The sequence below is a fragment of the Urocitellus parryii genome, chromosome 11 (assembly GCF_045843805.1).
Source record: "Urocitellus parryii isolate mUroPar1 chromosome 11, mUroPar1.hap1, whole genome shotgun sequence".
Lineage (NCBI taxonomy): Eukaryota > Metazoa > Chordata > Mammalia > Rodentia > Sciuridae > Urocitellus > Urocitellus parryii.
In genome coordinates, this window is record NC_135541.1 from 27,352,102 (window position 1) to 27,365,679 (window position 13,578).

A 13,578-nucleotide genomic window follows, 5' to 3' on the forward strand; every position below is an offset into this window, starting at 1 on the left:
TTTTCTTTGATCTGCAAGCACAGTTTTGACTGCCTGGATGGATCAGCCTTACCATTTGGTCCCACTGATTTTGGTGGAAGTAGTGACTCTGGTTTCTGATGAGGAAGGGACAGGGACTTTGAAAAACACTGTGCAATGCAGATCCTGGTTCTTTGCTCTTATTATTAAGGGACTCATAACTATAATTGTAAGGAAAAGTCCTCAAGGGCCAGAATCCTGGATATTTTAAAAATTAGCCTACCCCAAACTCAGCCCAACCCAAGTCCTTTGCATTTGCTTGAGTGATACTATTTCTATCTGGTCACACACTGATTTTGGTCATAGCTTAGTCACACACTGAAAAGAGCAAGTAAATCAATTCCTTTAAAACATACAAGGGCTGGAAAAGTGGCTCAGTGTTAGAGTACTCACCAGGTCTGGTGTGAGTGAGGCCCTGGGTTTGATCCCCAGCCCTGAAAACCAAAAACACAATAGGTGGTACAAAGACTCTTCTAGTTTTTGGGTTTTTTTCCTCTTTTTTTGTGATGCTGGGGATTGAACCCGTTGCCTTGTGCGTGCACTCTACCTACTGAGCTATATCCCCAGCCCCCAAAGACTCTTTCTAAACACAGGTCCTTTGGGGTGCAAAATAAATTTTTAAAAGGGACTGAGGTGCTAACTGGGTGTGGTGGTGCACCCCTGTAATCCCAGCAACTGGAGAGGCTGAGGCAAGAGGATCGCAAGTTTGAGGCTAGCACTGTCAACTTAGTGAGATCCTATTTCAAAATAAAAAATGAAAAGGGCTGGGGTTGTAGGTCAGTGGTAGAGTGTCTTTGGGTTCAATCCTTAGTATTACAATCAATCAATCAATCAATAAAATTTTTTTAAAAAATCCTGGAAGGTGGGGAACAAGGTATCAGAAGACCAGGTATCATGGGCACTTACAGCTTTGGGTGGATTTCAATTATATTTGGGTAAAGCTAGACCCTGTCTTATCCCATTGGGAGGAGAATGGAGGAGTGAGGAGAAAGTAGGCATTAAAGTGTCAATAACAGTTCATCAAAAGTGGACGGGGGCTCTGGCTAGAACCATGTCCTTGCTGAGGCCCTGCCAATCTATTTCTGGGCTGGTTCAGCCAGGCAGTGTCTGCTCTCCAGTTCTAGGTTCTGATCCTTACATCCACATGAAGGGCTACGATGCTGGATGGATCCAGCTTGTGTGCAGGTCGGTGGGATGGTTCCCACAGCCATGGGCCCAATGGAGGGACCCGGAAGGCAGGAGGCTTCTATCCCTGTCTGAGGATCATTCCCTGGATGAAACCGGACTCTTCCGAACGGCAGTGTCCAGCAGAATCAGGGACAACACTCTGGGGAACGTGTCCTGCACCATCCGCAACATGGTCCTTGGCCGAGAGAAGACCACAGCCATGCTTATAGAAGGTAAAGGCCGCGTGATAGGTCTGAAGGAAACTCCTACCCTACTGGAAACCTTATAAAGACCTTTCAAATGTTTTAATTTCCAAGAATAAAGCACCTATCCTGTAGAAAACTTGAAAATATAGAAGATTTTAAAGAAACCAAAAAATGGCCTATGATGTCACAACTTGTAGAGAAATACTGCTAACATCTTGGTGTATTTCTTACAAGACTAATAGTTGCATGTATTGCTGAACAGTGTCTGTGTGTGTGTCTCTGTGTGTGCTTGTGTGTATGTATTCTTGTACTGGGATTTCCCTTCACTTCCCGTCATGAGTATATTTTGTCCATGTCCTTAAGTAACTCTTCTTACTTAAGAGAAGAGTTACTTACTCCCACTTCCTGGGAGTGCTCATTGGTGGTCTCTGTTTCAGCCCCATCCCCGGGAATGCTCTCCTCCTCAGCAGTGGCGCTGGCTGTGGTCCTGCCTGTCCTGGGCAGGATTTTAGGGGCTGCATAGTATTCCATTGTACAGCTATAGAAGACTAAGATCAATCAAAACCTAGTTCTGAATGTTTCCCAATTTCTCCTCACATTACCACTAATGATGTGATGAACGTTTTTGCATGTGTTTGAGAGGTGACTCTGATTATTTTCTTAGAATGTGTTTCTGGAAGTAGAATTAATAAATTAAAGGGTTTAGACCTTTTCAAAAGACTCTTGAAATATGGATTCATATGGCAGAGAACAGTGGTTTTAAAGCCATGAAAGATAGACGGTGGCTGGAATCTTGGGGTGGAGAGGGGTCATGGACATTTGCTAATTGTGTCCCTTTTTTATCCTTGTGTTCCCCTCCCCTCTTTTCTTTCTACTGCCACTGTCCCTCTCTGGATGCTAAGTGCTTAACCTGACTGATCTTTACATCTCTCCAAGCCCTTGGGGATGGGGACCCTTATCACCCCCATTTTACAGATGAGGGGAACCAGGCTGGATCTCTAGCCTAGGGTCACACCGTGGTTGAGCAAGGAGACACAGCCAGTTTGGGCTTGCCACCACTTGTTATAGCCCTCTTATCTCCTTTTCCTTTTTCTCTTTCTTCTTCCTTTCCTTCTTCCTCTCCTTTAGGCCTGCTGCCACAGCACCTAGAGTTTATTTTGCTGCTCCTTCTGGTGCTGGGGACAAAGAGGCTGCTTTCTGCTGTTCCAGACCAGAGCAAAGAGGTCTGAAGAGAGAGGTGGTGGGAGCAGACCTGCTCATGAGAAGGCTCTGGGTGATTACTCAGCAGAGCACTTGCAGGTCCCAGGATTATTTTTTCTTAATTTATTTTTCAGTTTTAGGTGGACACAATATCTTTATTTTTATTTTTATGTGGTGCTGAGAATCGAACCCAGGCTTCACGCATGCTAGGCAAGCACACTACCACTTGAGCCACATCCCCAGCCCCCAGGATTATTTTTCTATTGAGTTTGGGGCAGGATGAGATGGTGGTTGAGAAGCTGAGTTGAAACCATGGTCTTCAGGCAGGGCCATCAACACCCTTCCTGAGACATTAAATCCCACTTACCTTTAATGTCCTCCAGGGTTTGAGTTACCAAGAGAACAAAGACCCTCACCCATCTTGGTCAGATGATGACCAAGAGGTGATGGTCATCCCTAGAGGTGATGAAGGCGGCTGGGATGCACCTGACTGTTTGCATCTGAGGCAGGGAGCAGCTCTCAGATGTCTTCCTGGGAGTGCTCATTGGTGGTCTCTGTTTCAGCCCCATCCCCGGGAATGCTCTCCTCCTCAGCAGTGGCGCTGGCTGTGGTCCTGCCTGTCCTGGGGCTCCTCATCACAGTAGGCATTTGCCTCATCTGGAAGCAAAGAAGATCAAGAGGTAAGTAGATGGGAAGGGAGCCCAGGTTGGGAAAAGACCAGGAGGAAGTGGATGTAGGCAGGATGCTTATCTATAGGTTGGAGACCCTGCAAGTTGCTTGGGAGAATACTGATGGAGCCACGCCCCCAGAGACTCACATTGCAGAGGGAATAAAATAAACTGCAGAAAGGCCCTTGGCAGAGCTATGAATTCTTATCCTTTGAGGTATTAGACAATAATCAGTCACCTCAGCCTTTTAATAAATGAATAAATTAGAGCCTTCTCATTAGGAAATACAATCATATTCATTGGATAAAACTCTCATTAAAATGATCACATTCACAGGATCTCATGATTGCAATGAACTCGGAGAGTTATATAATCCAACACCTCTCCCTCCTTCTGATGGTTTGAAATCCTCTAATCTTTTCAAATGGGCATACACCCTTGGTCCATATTGGGACAATTAGCTTGTTAGTAAAAACCCTCCCTAAAGACCAGCTGAGGGCCAGGGGCACAGCTCAGTTGGTAGATCACTTACCTAGCATGCACAAGGCCCTGGGTTCAATTCCCAACACCATACACACACACACACACACACACAGACCAGCTGACCCCTTTTTCTCTCTCCCTTCTAGAGAAGCTTCTCTATGAACAGGCGATGCAGGTAGGTAAGTGTCCTGGGCTGTGTGGGGGAAATATTTCTGTTTTGCTGAATGTTGTATACCCAGCATCCACTAATATAAGTCGTATACCTGAAAATTCCATCTTCCACTGTCCTTGATGGGGTGGTGATGGGATCTAAATCCATTGCTTCTGGTTTTTAGCAGCTTTTACTTTAATAGCTTGCCTTCTGGTATATTTGGTGATTTTTGCCTGTGAGCTCATTATTCATAGGTTAAACATGGAGAAGCTTTTATTCAGTCAATACATAATTGATAATGGTCTACTAAAGATCCTGGATCATACTAGATTTGGAAAATCCAATGGTGAGCAAAAGCAGACAAAGATTCTGCCCTTCTGGAACTTTCAAACTAGTCAGGAAGATAAATATGAACTAAATATTTACACAAATAAATATGTACAAATGCCACAAAAAAGGTTCTATGAAAGCCGAGCAGGAGGAATCAAACAGCTTGAGGCCTGAGATTGTAATGTTTGACTTGAAGGATGGTCAGAGAGAGTAGTATTTAAGTGAAGAGCTGATAAGGCACAGAAGCAAAGGGGAGAGATGATAGGGCTGCATCATGGGAGGCCTTGTGGGTCATGTTAAGGATTCCAGTCTGTTTCCTAAGAGCAGTGGTAAAGCAATGAAGGGGGACATTCTGATCAGAGTTGTGTTTTGGAAATCTCTCTCTGAGAAGAGAATCAGAAAGAGTAATATATGATGTAGGGGGAAATCTGAGTTGCCGTTTCTGTTGCCCAGATAAGAGATGATGAAGGACTAGATCAGGGAGTGGAGAAGATGGACGGAAGTGCACAGGTTCAAGAGCAGGTAAACTAGTAGGAATTGTCAAAGTAATAGCAAAGAATCTCATTTTCTTTTCCTTTCCTTCCTCTAGAAAATCTTCTTGCAGACCATGCAAAAGAAAAAGGTAATTACATATTAAAAGTAAAATATAAGGAACAAGTAACATATTCTTTCTCCTTATACATAATTACCAACAGTCAATTAATATTATTGGAATTTATTTTCCAGCATCAAGGGGCTATGGATCTGATGGCAGTAAGGGGAGGCCCATGGTCAAAATGAATAGGTCTGGATCATCATAAGCTGTCTTTATCAGCCTTTCCACCAATCACTAAAAAGAAATCTGCATATCATCTGAAACATATTGATATGTTTATATGGGATGTATGAGGATCTTAAGAGTCCTTATGATCATGGCATGAAAAGAGGGTACAAGGGAAGCATCATAAGCTCTGTGACACCTGGTCTGCCACTTACTTACAGGTCTTGGAAAAGTCACTTTGCTGCTCTGAGTTTTGGTTTCCTCATCTGTAAAATGGAAATAATAAGTTCTCTTATCTGATTGTTTTCAGTATTAAAAAAGACAATCTTGCTGGGTGCAGTGGTGCACACCTGTAAACCCAGTCAAAGGCAGGAGGATCACAAGTTCAAAGCCAGCATCAGCAACCTAGTGAGAACTTAAGCAACTTAGTGAGACCCTGTCTCAAAACAAAATATATAAAGGACTGGGGGTGTGGCTCAGAAGAAATACTTTCTGGTACAAAAAAAAAAAAAACCCAACAAAAAAACCCAAAAATCTATGATAGTGCCTGGAACTCCTTTCCTTTCTTGCCATTTCATTTTCATTAATTGAATGTGTGCTGTGAACCACTGAGGGTAAAAGTTAGACTCTCTATTGAAGCTTCTCTGGGAAGACAAGTCACTGGCCCAGATGGCTCCAAATTCAATGATGTTGGTAGCTCTTCTCTTCCCCCACTTATATCTCCTCCAAGGTGATAAGAATGTGGGTGCACACAGCAGACACTCTGGCCATTCTGCCTAGGCCAATTGTTGAGGGCCTCTGACGAAGGAATCAGACAGACTTGGGTTTGAATCCTGCCTCTTTGGCCACTTACTGACTGGATGACCTTGAGCCAATTTCATGTCCCTCTGAGCTTCAGACCATACCTCTGTAAAACAGGAATACTACTTCTATGCCACTCATATTCTTGAGAGGATTCATAACATGCCTCAGTATGAGAAAATGACACAGTCGACGGAAGCTGTTAGTAGTGGAAGTTGCAACAAAAACCCATAAGCCCCTTAGTGTTCCACCGTGTGCATGTACTAATATGTAACCAAAAAATCCCATCATTATGTACAACTATAATACACCAATAAAAATGTGGAGAAAAAAGTAAATATTAAAAAAAAGAATCAATAAGCTCCTAAAGAGCTGTGACATACTTGGCCTCCTTGCTCTAAAACCAAATGACTAACCATGCTCAGCCCTTAGCCCAAGGCCTGGTGGTGGACTCAGGTGTTTGATGCTAATTCTCTGGGAGGGCCAATGATAGGTAGGGGAACAAGTGGACCAGATGACCCTGCCAGAGAAACCACAAAGACTCTCCCATAGCATGTGGAGCATGACCCCAAACTCCTGCAGCCTCCAAATTTGTGAAAATTTTAACTTCAGGGAGTTGCTGTAGAGAATCATAAAGCCACATCAACAAGTTGATGCTGGGCTTTTAACTAGTTTTACACTAGCTAAAACACAATGCAAATGAAAAATAATTTGTGACAAATATGATATCATACATTTATGATATCATCAACAGCAGACTCTAAAAGGGTAGCAGGCTATAATACCACAATTACAAACATATGGAAACACTCAGACAGCAGAAATGAAACCAGACATTCAAAAGAGAAGAGAAAAGAGGAACCAAAATCTGGGTTAGGATGGGGCAGAGAAGGTGGCATCAACACCACTGGATTCCTGAGTCTGATTTATGGGACATGGTATTGGTATTGGTTTAGGGACTAATGGAAAATTATCCCTTTCCATTTTTGGAGGTGGAGGCAGTACATCATGGTGGGAGAGATGGTGAGCCTTCTAGGGCCCTAGGGATAAAGGGGCAAGAACCAATCGCTCACTCCTTCCTCTCTCTCTCTCTCTCTTGTTTTTTAGGAAGACTCCATAAAGGCATGAGTAAGTTCTATTCCTCCATAGCACAACTTGCTTATGCTGACATCCCTGCTTTTGGATGAGCATTTCAGTTTCACTTCCTGGGATAGAAGGGAGGGGGCAAGATTCAAGCCATGATATTGGAAATTCCTTGGCTCTCAGAGTCTTCTTTTCTCACATATTCCCAGCTTCTCTTTCTTGCATAACTCTTATCTAGTCTATAAATGGGAAATGTTTTACCAAGAGGAGAAATGGCTCCCATGGGTGAAACCATGTGGAAGTATCTTTTATCACCTTGTCATGGCCTTTCCTTATGTGGCATCCAAAGCAGACGGATCCCCATTGACTGAATATGCTGGAGCAGGGTGCCTCCACCATTTCTTCTATAAGAATATCTTTTATTATTTAAAAAGAATCTGAAGACATGTGACATGTCAATTTTGTTTTACAAGGAGAAAATATACATGATAAAATCTAACAGAGATTCAGTGATAGTTTTTTAAAATATTTATTTATTTTTAGTTATAGTTAGACACAATACCTTTATTTATTTGTTTGTTTGTTTGTTTGTTTATTTTTGGTTAGATGGACACAACACAATGCCTTTATTTTTTTTATGTGGTGCTGAGGATCAAACCCGGGCCCCGCCCGTGCTAGGCAAGGGCTCTACCGCTGAGCCACAATCCTAGCCACTTACTTATTTTTTTTTATATGGTGCTGAGGATCCAACCCAGGGTCTCGCATGTGCTAGGTGAGCGCTCTTCCGCTGAGCCACAACCCCAGCCCTCAGTGATAGTTTTAAATGAACTTATGTTTTATTCTTTTCCCACGATAATCTATACATATTTATTTTGTCATTACCTGTGGATATGAGAAGCATTAATTATTTGTCTGCTGGTAAGGTTTGGCTCACATAAAAATTTGTTAATCTTCTGCTGTATCTTTGGGGACCCAAGACCCACAGCTGGAAGATATTGCCATAATAGACATTCTTTTTTTTAATTTTTTTTTTAATATTTATTTATTTATTAGTTATTGGCAGACACAACATCTTTGTTTGTATGTGGTGCTGGAGGATCGAACCCGGGCCGCACGCATGCCAGGCCAGCGCGCTACCGTTTGAGCCACATCCCCAGCCCCCATAATAGACATTCTTAATGGGGAAGTTCTAGAATATAGCTATTGAAGATCTGCTCTAGGACTGTGGGTAGGATGAGACAGTAGCATTGGGGATATGTAGTAGCTCTTGATCTGATTTGTTCAACTATTTTTATTCTTTAGAGAAACTCCGGATGGAACTGAGTAAGTTTCTCATATTCTTATAACCTAAATATCAACTTATCTCCTGTTGTCCTGAGGTTCTCAGTGATAGCTCACCTGCTTTGTTTCTTCTTCCATAGAGTTGAAAAGAGCTGCAGCCAACTCAGGTGAGTGAGATGCACTTTCCCTATGTTTGATCCCCACCCTAAGAGAGTTCTTGATTTCTTTATTGGTTTAACAATTTCCTTGTGCTAGCTCTCTGTTACTACGACAAAAGACTTGAGATGGACAACTTGTAAGGAGGAAAGGTTTGTTTTGGCTCACAGTTATGGAGGTTTCAGTCAATAACTGGTTGCCCCGTTGACTGGGCTTTTGGAGAGGCAGTACATCATGGTGAGAGTGTGTGGCAGAAGATATTGCTCACTTCATGGTAGCAAAGAGAGAAACTGAAAATGGGCCAGAATCCCAATATCCTCTTCAAGGGCATATCCCCAAGGACCTAACTTCCTTCCACTATGCCCCATCTCCTAAACCTTCCATCACCTCCTAACAGGGTCACAGGTTGAGACCAATCCTTCAATACACAGATCTTTGGGAGATATTCATGACCCAACTGTGGCACTTCTTTTATGTCTTTCAGGCTGGAGAAGAGCCCGGCTACATTTTGGTAAGTTATACTAATCAGATTGATTCACATTCAGAACCCATCCTCCTGAAGGCTCTGGAGGTTGGGGCAGGAGGATCATTTTCTTCTGTAGCCTTAGATTTGGCTCCATTTCCTTTCTGATGCAGACTGCAATTTAAAATTTTTAAAATCAAATCCATGTATTTGATTATCAAAATTTTTTTTAAATGAAATTTATGTTTATTACATTCTTTAAATATTACAACATTGAGTTTTCTTAAATCAAATGAAGGCTGAGCAATATCTGAAGGCTTTCTGATATTCACTGGATTTACATGATTACTTTCAATGAATTCTTTGATGCACAGTGTGTAACAATGTATAACTAAAGAATAGTTATTCCACCTGAAAATTTATTTGTAGACTTTAAGTTTTATGTCCTGTGTGACTTCTCTGATGTTTAGTGAGAGGTGTCTTCCCACTGAAGTCTTTCCCAGTCATCATAGGGCCTCTCTCATCTGTATGAGTTATATGATACACAATGAGAGTTGATTTCACACTGAAAAGTTTTCCACATTCATTACATTCATAATTTTTCTCCCCTGTATGAATCCTCTGATATTAAATGAGAGTGAATTTCCTATTGACTGCTTTCTCACAGTCACTGCATTTATAGTGTCTCTCTCCTACATGAATTCTCTGATTTTTGATGAGGAATGCCTTCTGGAAAAAGGTTTTCCCATACACTGCATTCATAGAATTTCTCTCCTGAATGAGTTCTCAGGTGTGCTATGAGGGCTATCTTCTGGCTGGTGGTTTTTGCAAATTCACAGCATTCACAAGGCTTCTCTCCAGTGTGAATTCTTTGATGGGTAACAAGGTTGGTTTTCTAGAAAAACACTACCAAATTCAGTACATTTATAGAATTTCTTCCCGGTTTGAATTATCTTTTATTAAGGGCTTGCTTCTGGTGGAGGCCTTTTCCTTGTTGACTGGGTTCAAAAAATTTCTCTGCAGGTTGGGCTTTATCAAGATTAGAATGCAGACATAATTTCCAATTTACCTTACACCATCATTTTTCTTTTTTACATAGCTTCTGATTTGACTAAGAAAATTAAAATTATGGTTTGAACAACTTTTCCATGAATAATACTTAGGGAGTCTTCGTCTTACAGAAACAAAGCATTTGCTCAGATAAATGATTTTTCTGCATGTTCTGCATTCTTGATTACTTTCATCCTTCAGTGTTTCCTTGTCTATGATTGCAGCTTGCCACAGAGGTCTGTCTTGACTTTCCTTGTAGTTATCTATCTGCTCATCAACTTGCCAGACTTCTAATAACAGCACTTCAAAATACATGAGGCAAAAATGGATACATCTGGACAGCTCTGTATCGGAGTCCTTCCATCTGCCCTCCAGGTCTCTTCTCCTTGTCCCAACCTGAAGATCACATCTGGTTGGGCAAGTAGATACCCCAGAGACACCAGGTGGCTGTAGTTCTCAAGCATGACATCCCTGTAGAGGTTTTTCTGAGCAGGGTCCAGTTGCTGCCACTCTTCCAGGGTGAAGTCCACAAACACGTCCCTGAAGGTCAGGGATTCCTGGGAAATGGCCATCCTGTTCTGCTCTGGACAAAGGATGGAGGCCTCCTCCAGAGGTCTCAGGCTGGGGCTTCTTAGACTGACTGAGGAAGCCAGGGTGCTGATAAGCTGGAGTCTGAAGTTGGTTAGCAGTGGTCTCAGTTGTACACTCTGCCTTCTCTGCCAAGTCCCAAAACCTCAGTGGCGGATGACAACAGCTTCTGTGAACTAGAGCCTCCCTCCCGGGCGCTGCGAGTACTTCCGCTTCCCGTCACCCCCTAGGAACATGAATTCATCAAAAATTTTTTAAACTTTGATTTTTTAGGAGTCACATTTAGATTTAGAAAGTTTACCCTCTTTTAGAACACTGATAAATATTAGGTTTGATTTTTTTGCACGTTTTTATGATTTTTGAGATTTTTCCTTAAGTTTATCAGTTATTTATATTTCTTCTTTGTGAGTTGTCTGCTCCCGTTCCCTTTAATTATTTTTCATTTGCATTTTTAATTTCCTTATAATATTTTGGATACACAAGCATTTATTTTTATGAAGTCAATTTTATTGATATTTTCCTGTGTGGTCTCTTCAATGCTTTCAGATTTGGACAGTCCTTCTTATACAACAATCAGATAAATAGTTACTGTTTTTCCTCTTTATATAAACCTGTCTGTGGACCAATTTTCTTGGGTGATAGTGACCAGATTCTCAGAGAAGAAGGGTATGGGTTGGCAAGATACCCCAATAATATGGACTATGAAAAAGTTCATAATTTTATTCTAAAAGATTTACATCTTTTAATGTTTCCTGTTCCTCTTGCAGCACTGGAGATTGAACTCAGGGGTTCAATCTACCACTGAGTTATATCCCCAATCCTTTAAATTTTTGTTTTCAAATTTTGAGGCAGAATCTTACTAAGTTGCCAGGCTGACCTTGAACTTGTGATCCTCCTGCCCCAACCTCCAGAGTAGCTGGGATTATAGGTGTGCTAATGGCTCTAAGTTTCTCTTTCAATTTTATTCCTTATAATTTGCAATTCTACTGCTGTTTGAGTAGGTTGGTTCTTTTCACTGCTTTGAGCTCATTTCCAGGAACTTTAATTCCCTCACGTTTATACTCTCTGAAATGATCAATTGAAAGAATACTGGGACACTTGGTTGGAATTCTGGAACTCACAAAGCCTCCTGTCTCACATTCACAGTCTAATTTACTCCCACCATCTCATCAGAATATAGATTTCGTGTATTTAACTCCCCAAGAAGAATGTGTTTCCTCTATTTGGGGCAAAAGTGAGACTCACTGCAAGCTTCATAACCAACAATTTCAAGCAAGAATTATTTTTCTCTATACTACTAATAATTTTAGGCAACAATTTCACTCTCTGTAGGAATATGGCATAATCTCATGCATTAGTTCAGCAATCTGTGTGACAGCTCTATGATGTAGGTTCTGTTAGTAGTTCCATTTTACAGATAATGAAGCTAAGCTTAGAGATGATCAAGAAACCCAAGGTCATGTGACTAGCGTATGGCAGAGCTGGGACTGAGACAGGTGGCTGTAGAGTCTAACATCAAAGTCTATGTTTAAATCATTCATTAGATTTCTTTGGAACATCAAAGACAAAGATGTTATTTCCCAAGGATTAAAGAAGCCTCACAGACAGGTGAAGCACTTTCCCCTCTTTTACTTTGTTCCCTGCCAGGTGACCAACTTCTTGAAAGACAGTATTCTATGGTTCTGGTTTTTATGTGGCAGGGACAAGGAGGCTTGAAAAGAAATGGGTCAATGATGGTGACTGCAGACCTAGAGATTATGGCTCTTTCCAAAGACACCCCCCAAAATCCCTTAAGACCTAGTCTTCCCAGTCCTCATTTCTCTGTGACTTTCTGCAGTGGCAGTGACCCTGGACCCAGACACAGCACATCCCAAACTCATCCTCTCTGAGGATCGGAGATGTGTGAAGCTTGGTGACCGAAAGCAGCCTGTGCCTGACAACCCCCAGAGATTTGATTTCGTCGTCAGTGTTCTGGGCTTTGAGTACTTCACGGCTGGCTGTCACTATTGGGAAGTGTATGTTGGAGACAAGACCAAATGGATCCTTGGGGTGTGTAGCGAGTCGGTGAGCAGGAAGGGGAAGGTCACTGCCTCGCCCGCCAATGGACACTGGCTTTTGCGACAGAGTGGACAGAGTCGTGGTAATGAGTACCAAGCTCTCACCTCCCCGCAGACCTCCTTCCGCCTGAAAGAGCCGCCGAGGTGTGTGGGGATTTTCCTGGACTATGAAGCGGGAATCATCTCCTTCTACAACGTGACTGACAAATCCCACATCTTTACTTTCACTCATAGTTTCTCTGGCCCCCTTCGCCCTTTCTTTGAACCTTGTCTTCATGATGGAGGGAAGAACATAGCACCTCTAATCATCTGTTCAGAACTCCAGAAATCAGAGGACTCACTTGTCCCCACGCCAGAAGGAAAAGGCCATGCTAATGGAGATGTGTCCCTGAAGGTGAACCCTTCCTTACTACCTCCTCAGGCCCCAGAGCTTCCTCCAGTGATGTCCTGGCCCTCTGACCTGGGCCCGGCCCTTCAGGGGCTCAAGGCTCCGTCTTTTTAGAACTGTGCCTCGTGTCCCGCTCCCATGACATCCAGCCCTTGGTCCAAACCTGATCCTGCGACATCTCTTCCCTTTAACTGAAATCCAGATCCTTGTGTGATTTCAATCTGTACCACTTCTTTTTTAGGGCTCAATTCTGAACCCTACCTTTCTTTTAGGGTTCCCATAACCCTGAAAAGCAAATGCTCAGTTTAGATGATGTTGAACGTGTGTCCTCAAGATTCAGGGAAAGGGTCCTCTACTCAGGGGGATATTTTTGAGTACTTGCTTCTGATTCATCCTGCATTTGGACTTTCAATGATGCAATTAGATCCCCAGACCCTGACTTCTTACTTATTCTATCAAGGATTGTTTGCCCCTTACCCCACCCCCCGACAACACACCTCTGGCCCCATCTTTCTCTTTCTCACTCCCAGTTTAGACCTCTAGCCCGCAAAGTCAGGTTTTTAAAAATAATAAAATCATACACCCTTCCTTCTTTTTTCAGGAGCTGGGGTAGGGCAGAGGGGTTACATATGCCATCTTTTTAAAATTTTTTTGATAATGTTTATAACATAGTTTAGAGACATTCAGAGCAAATGTACATTTTTCAAAAGCCCAATTTACATATTGAT

General features: G+C 42.3%; 1 protein-coding gene and 1 pseudogene across 1 annotated transcript in view; one reads left to right on the forward strand and one right to left on the reverse strand.

Annotated features, from left to right (window-relative positions):
* The window catches only part of Ermap (erythroblast membrane associated protein (Scianna blood group)), a 28,121-nt gene extending 15,157 nt beyond the window's left edge, over nt 1-12,964 (forward strand). Inside the window, exons 4-12 of the mRNA XM_077791541.1 lie at nt 1,143-1,418; nt 3,155-3,271; nt 3,889-3,921; nt 4,813-4,845; nt 6,892-6,912; nt 8,170-8,190; nt 8,289-8,315; nt 8,789-8,815; nt 12,243-12,964. Of these exons, the coding sequence (XP_077647667.1) occupies nt 1,143-1,418; nt 3,155-3,271; nt 3,889-3,921; nt 4,813-4,845; nt 6,892-6,912; nt 8,170-8,190; nt 8,289-8,315; nt 8,789-8,815; nt 12,243-12,964 (1,277 nt within the window). The remainder of the gene's footprint in view (nt 1-1,142; nt 1,419-3,154; nt 3,272-3,888; nt 3,922-4,812; nt 4,846-6,891; nt 6,913-8,169; nt 8,191-8,288; nt 8,316-8,788; nt 8,816-12,242) is intronic.
* On the reverse strand, nt 10,015-10,611 carry LOC144249092 (KRAB domain-containing protein 4 pseudogene; annotated as a pseudogene).
* Nucleotides 12,965-13,578: the final 614 nt, after the last annotated feature.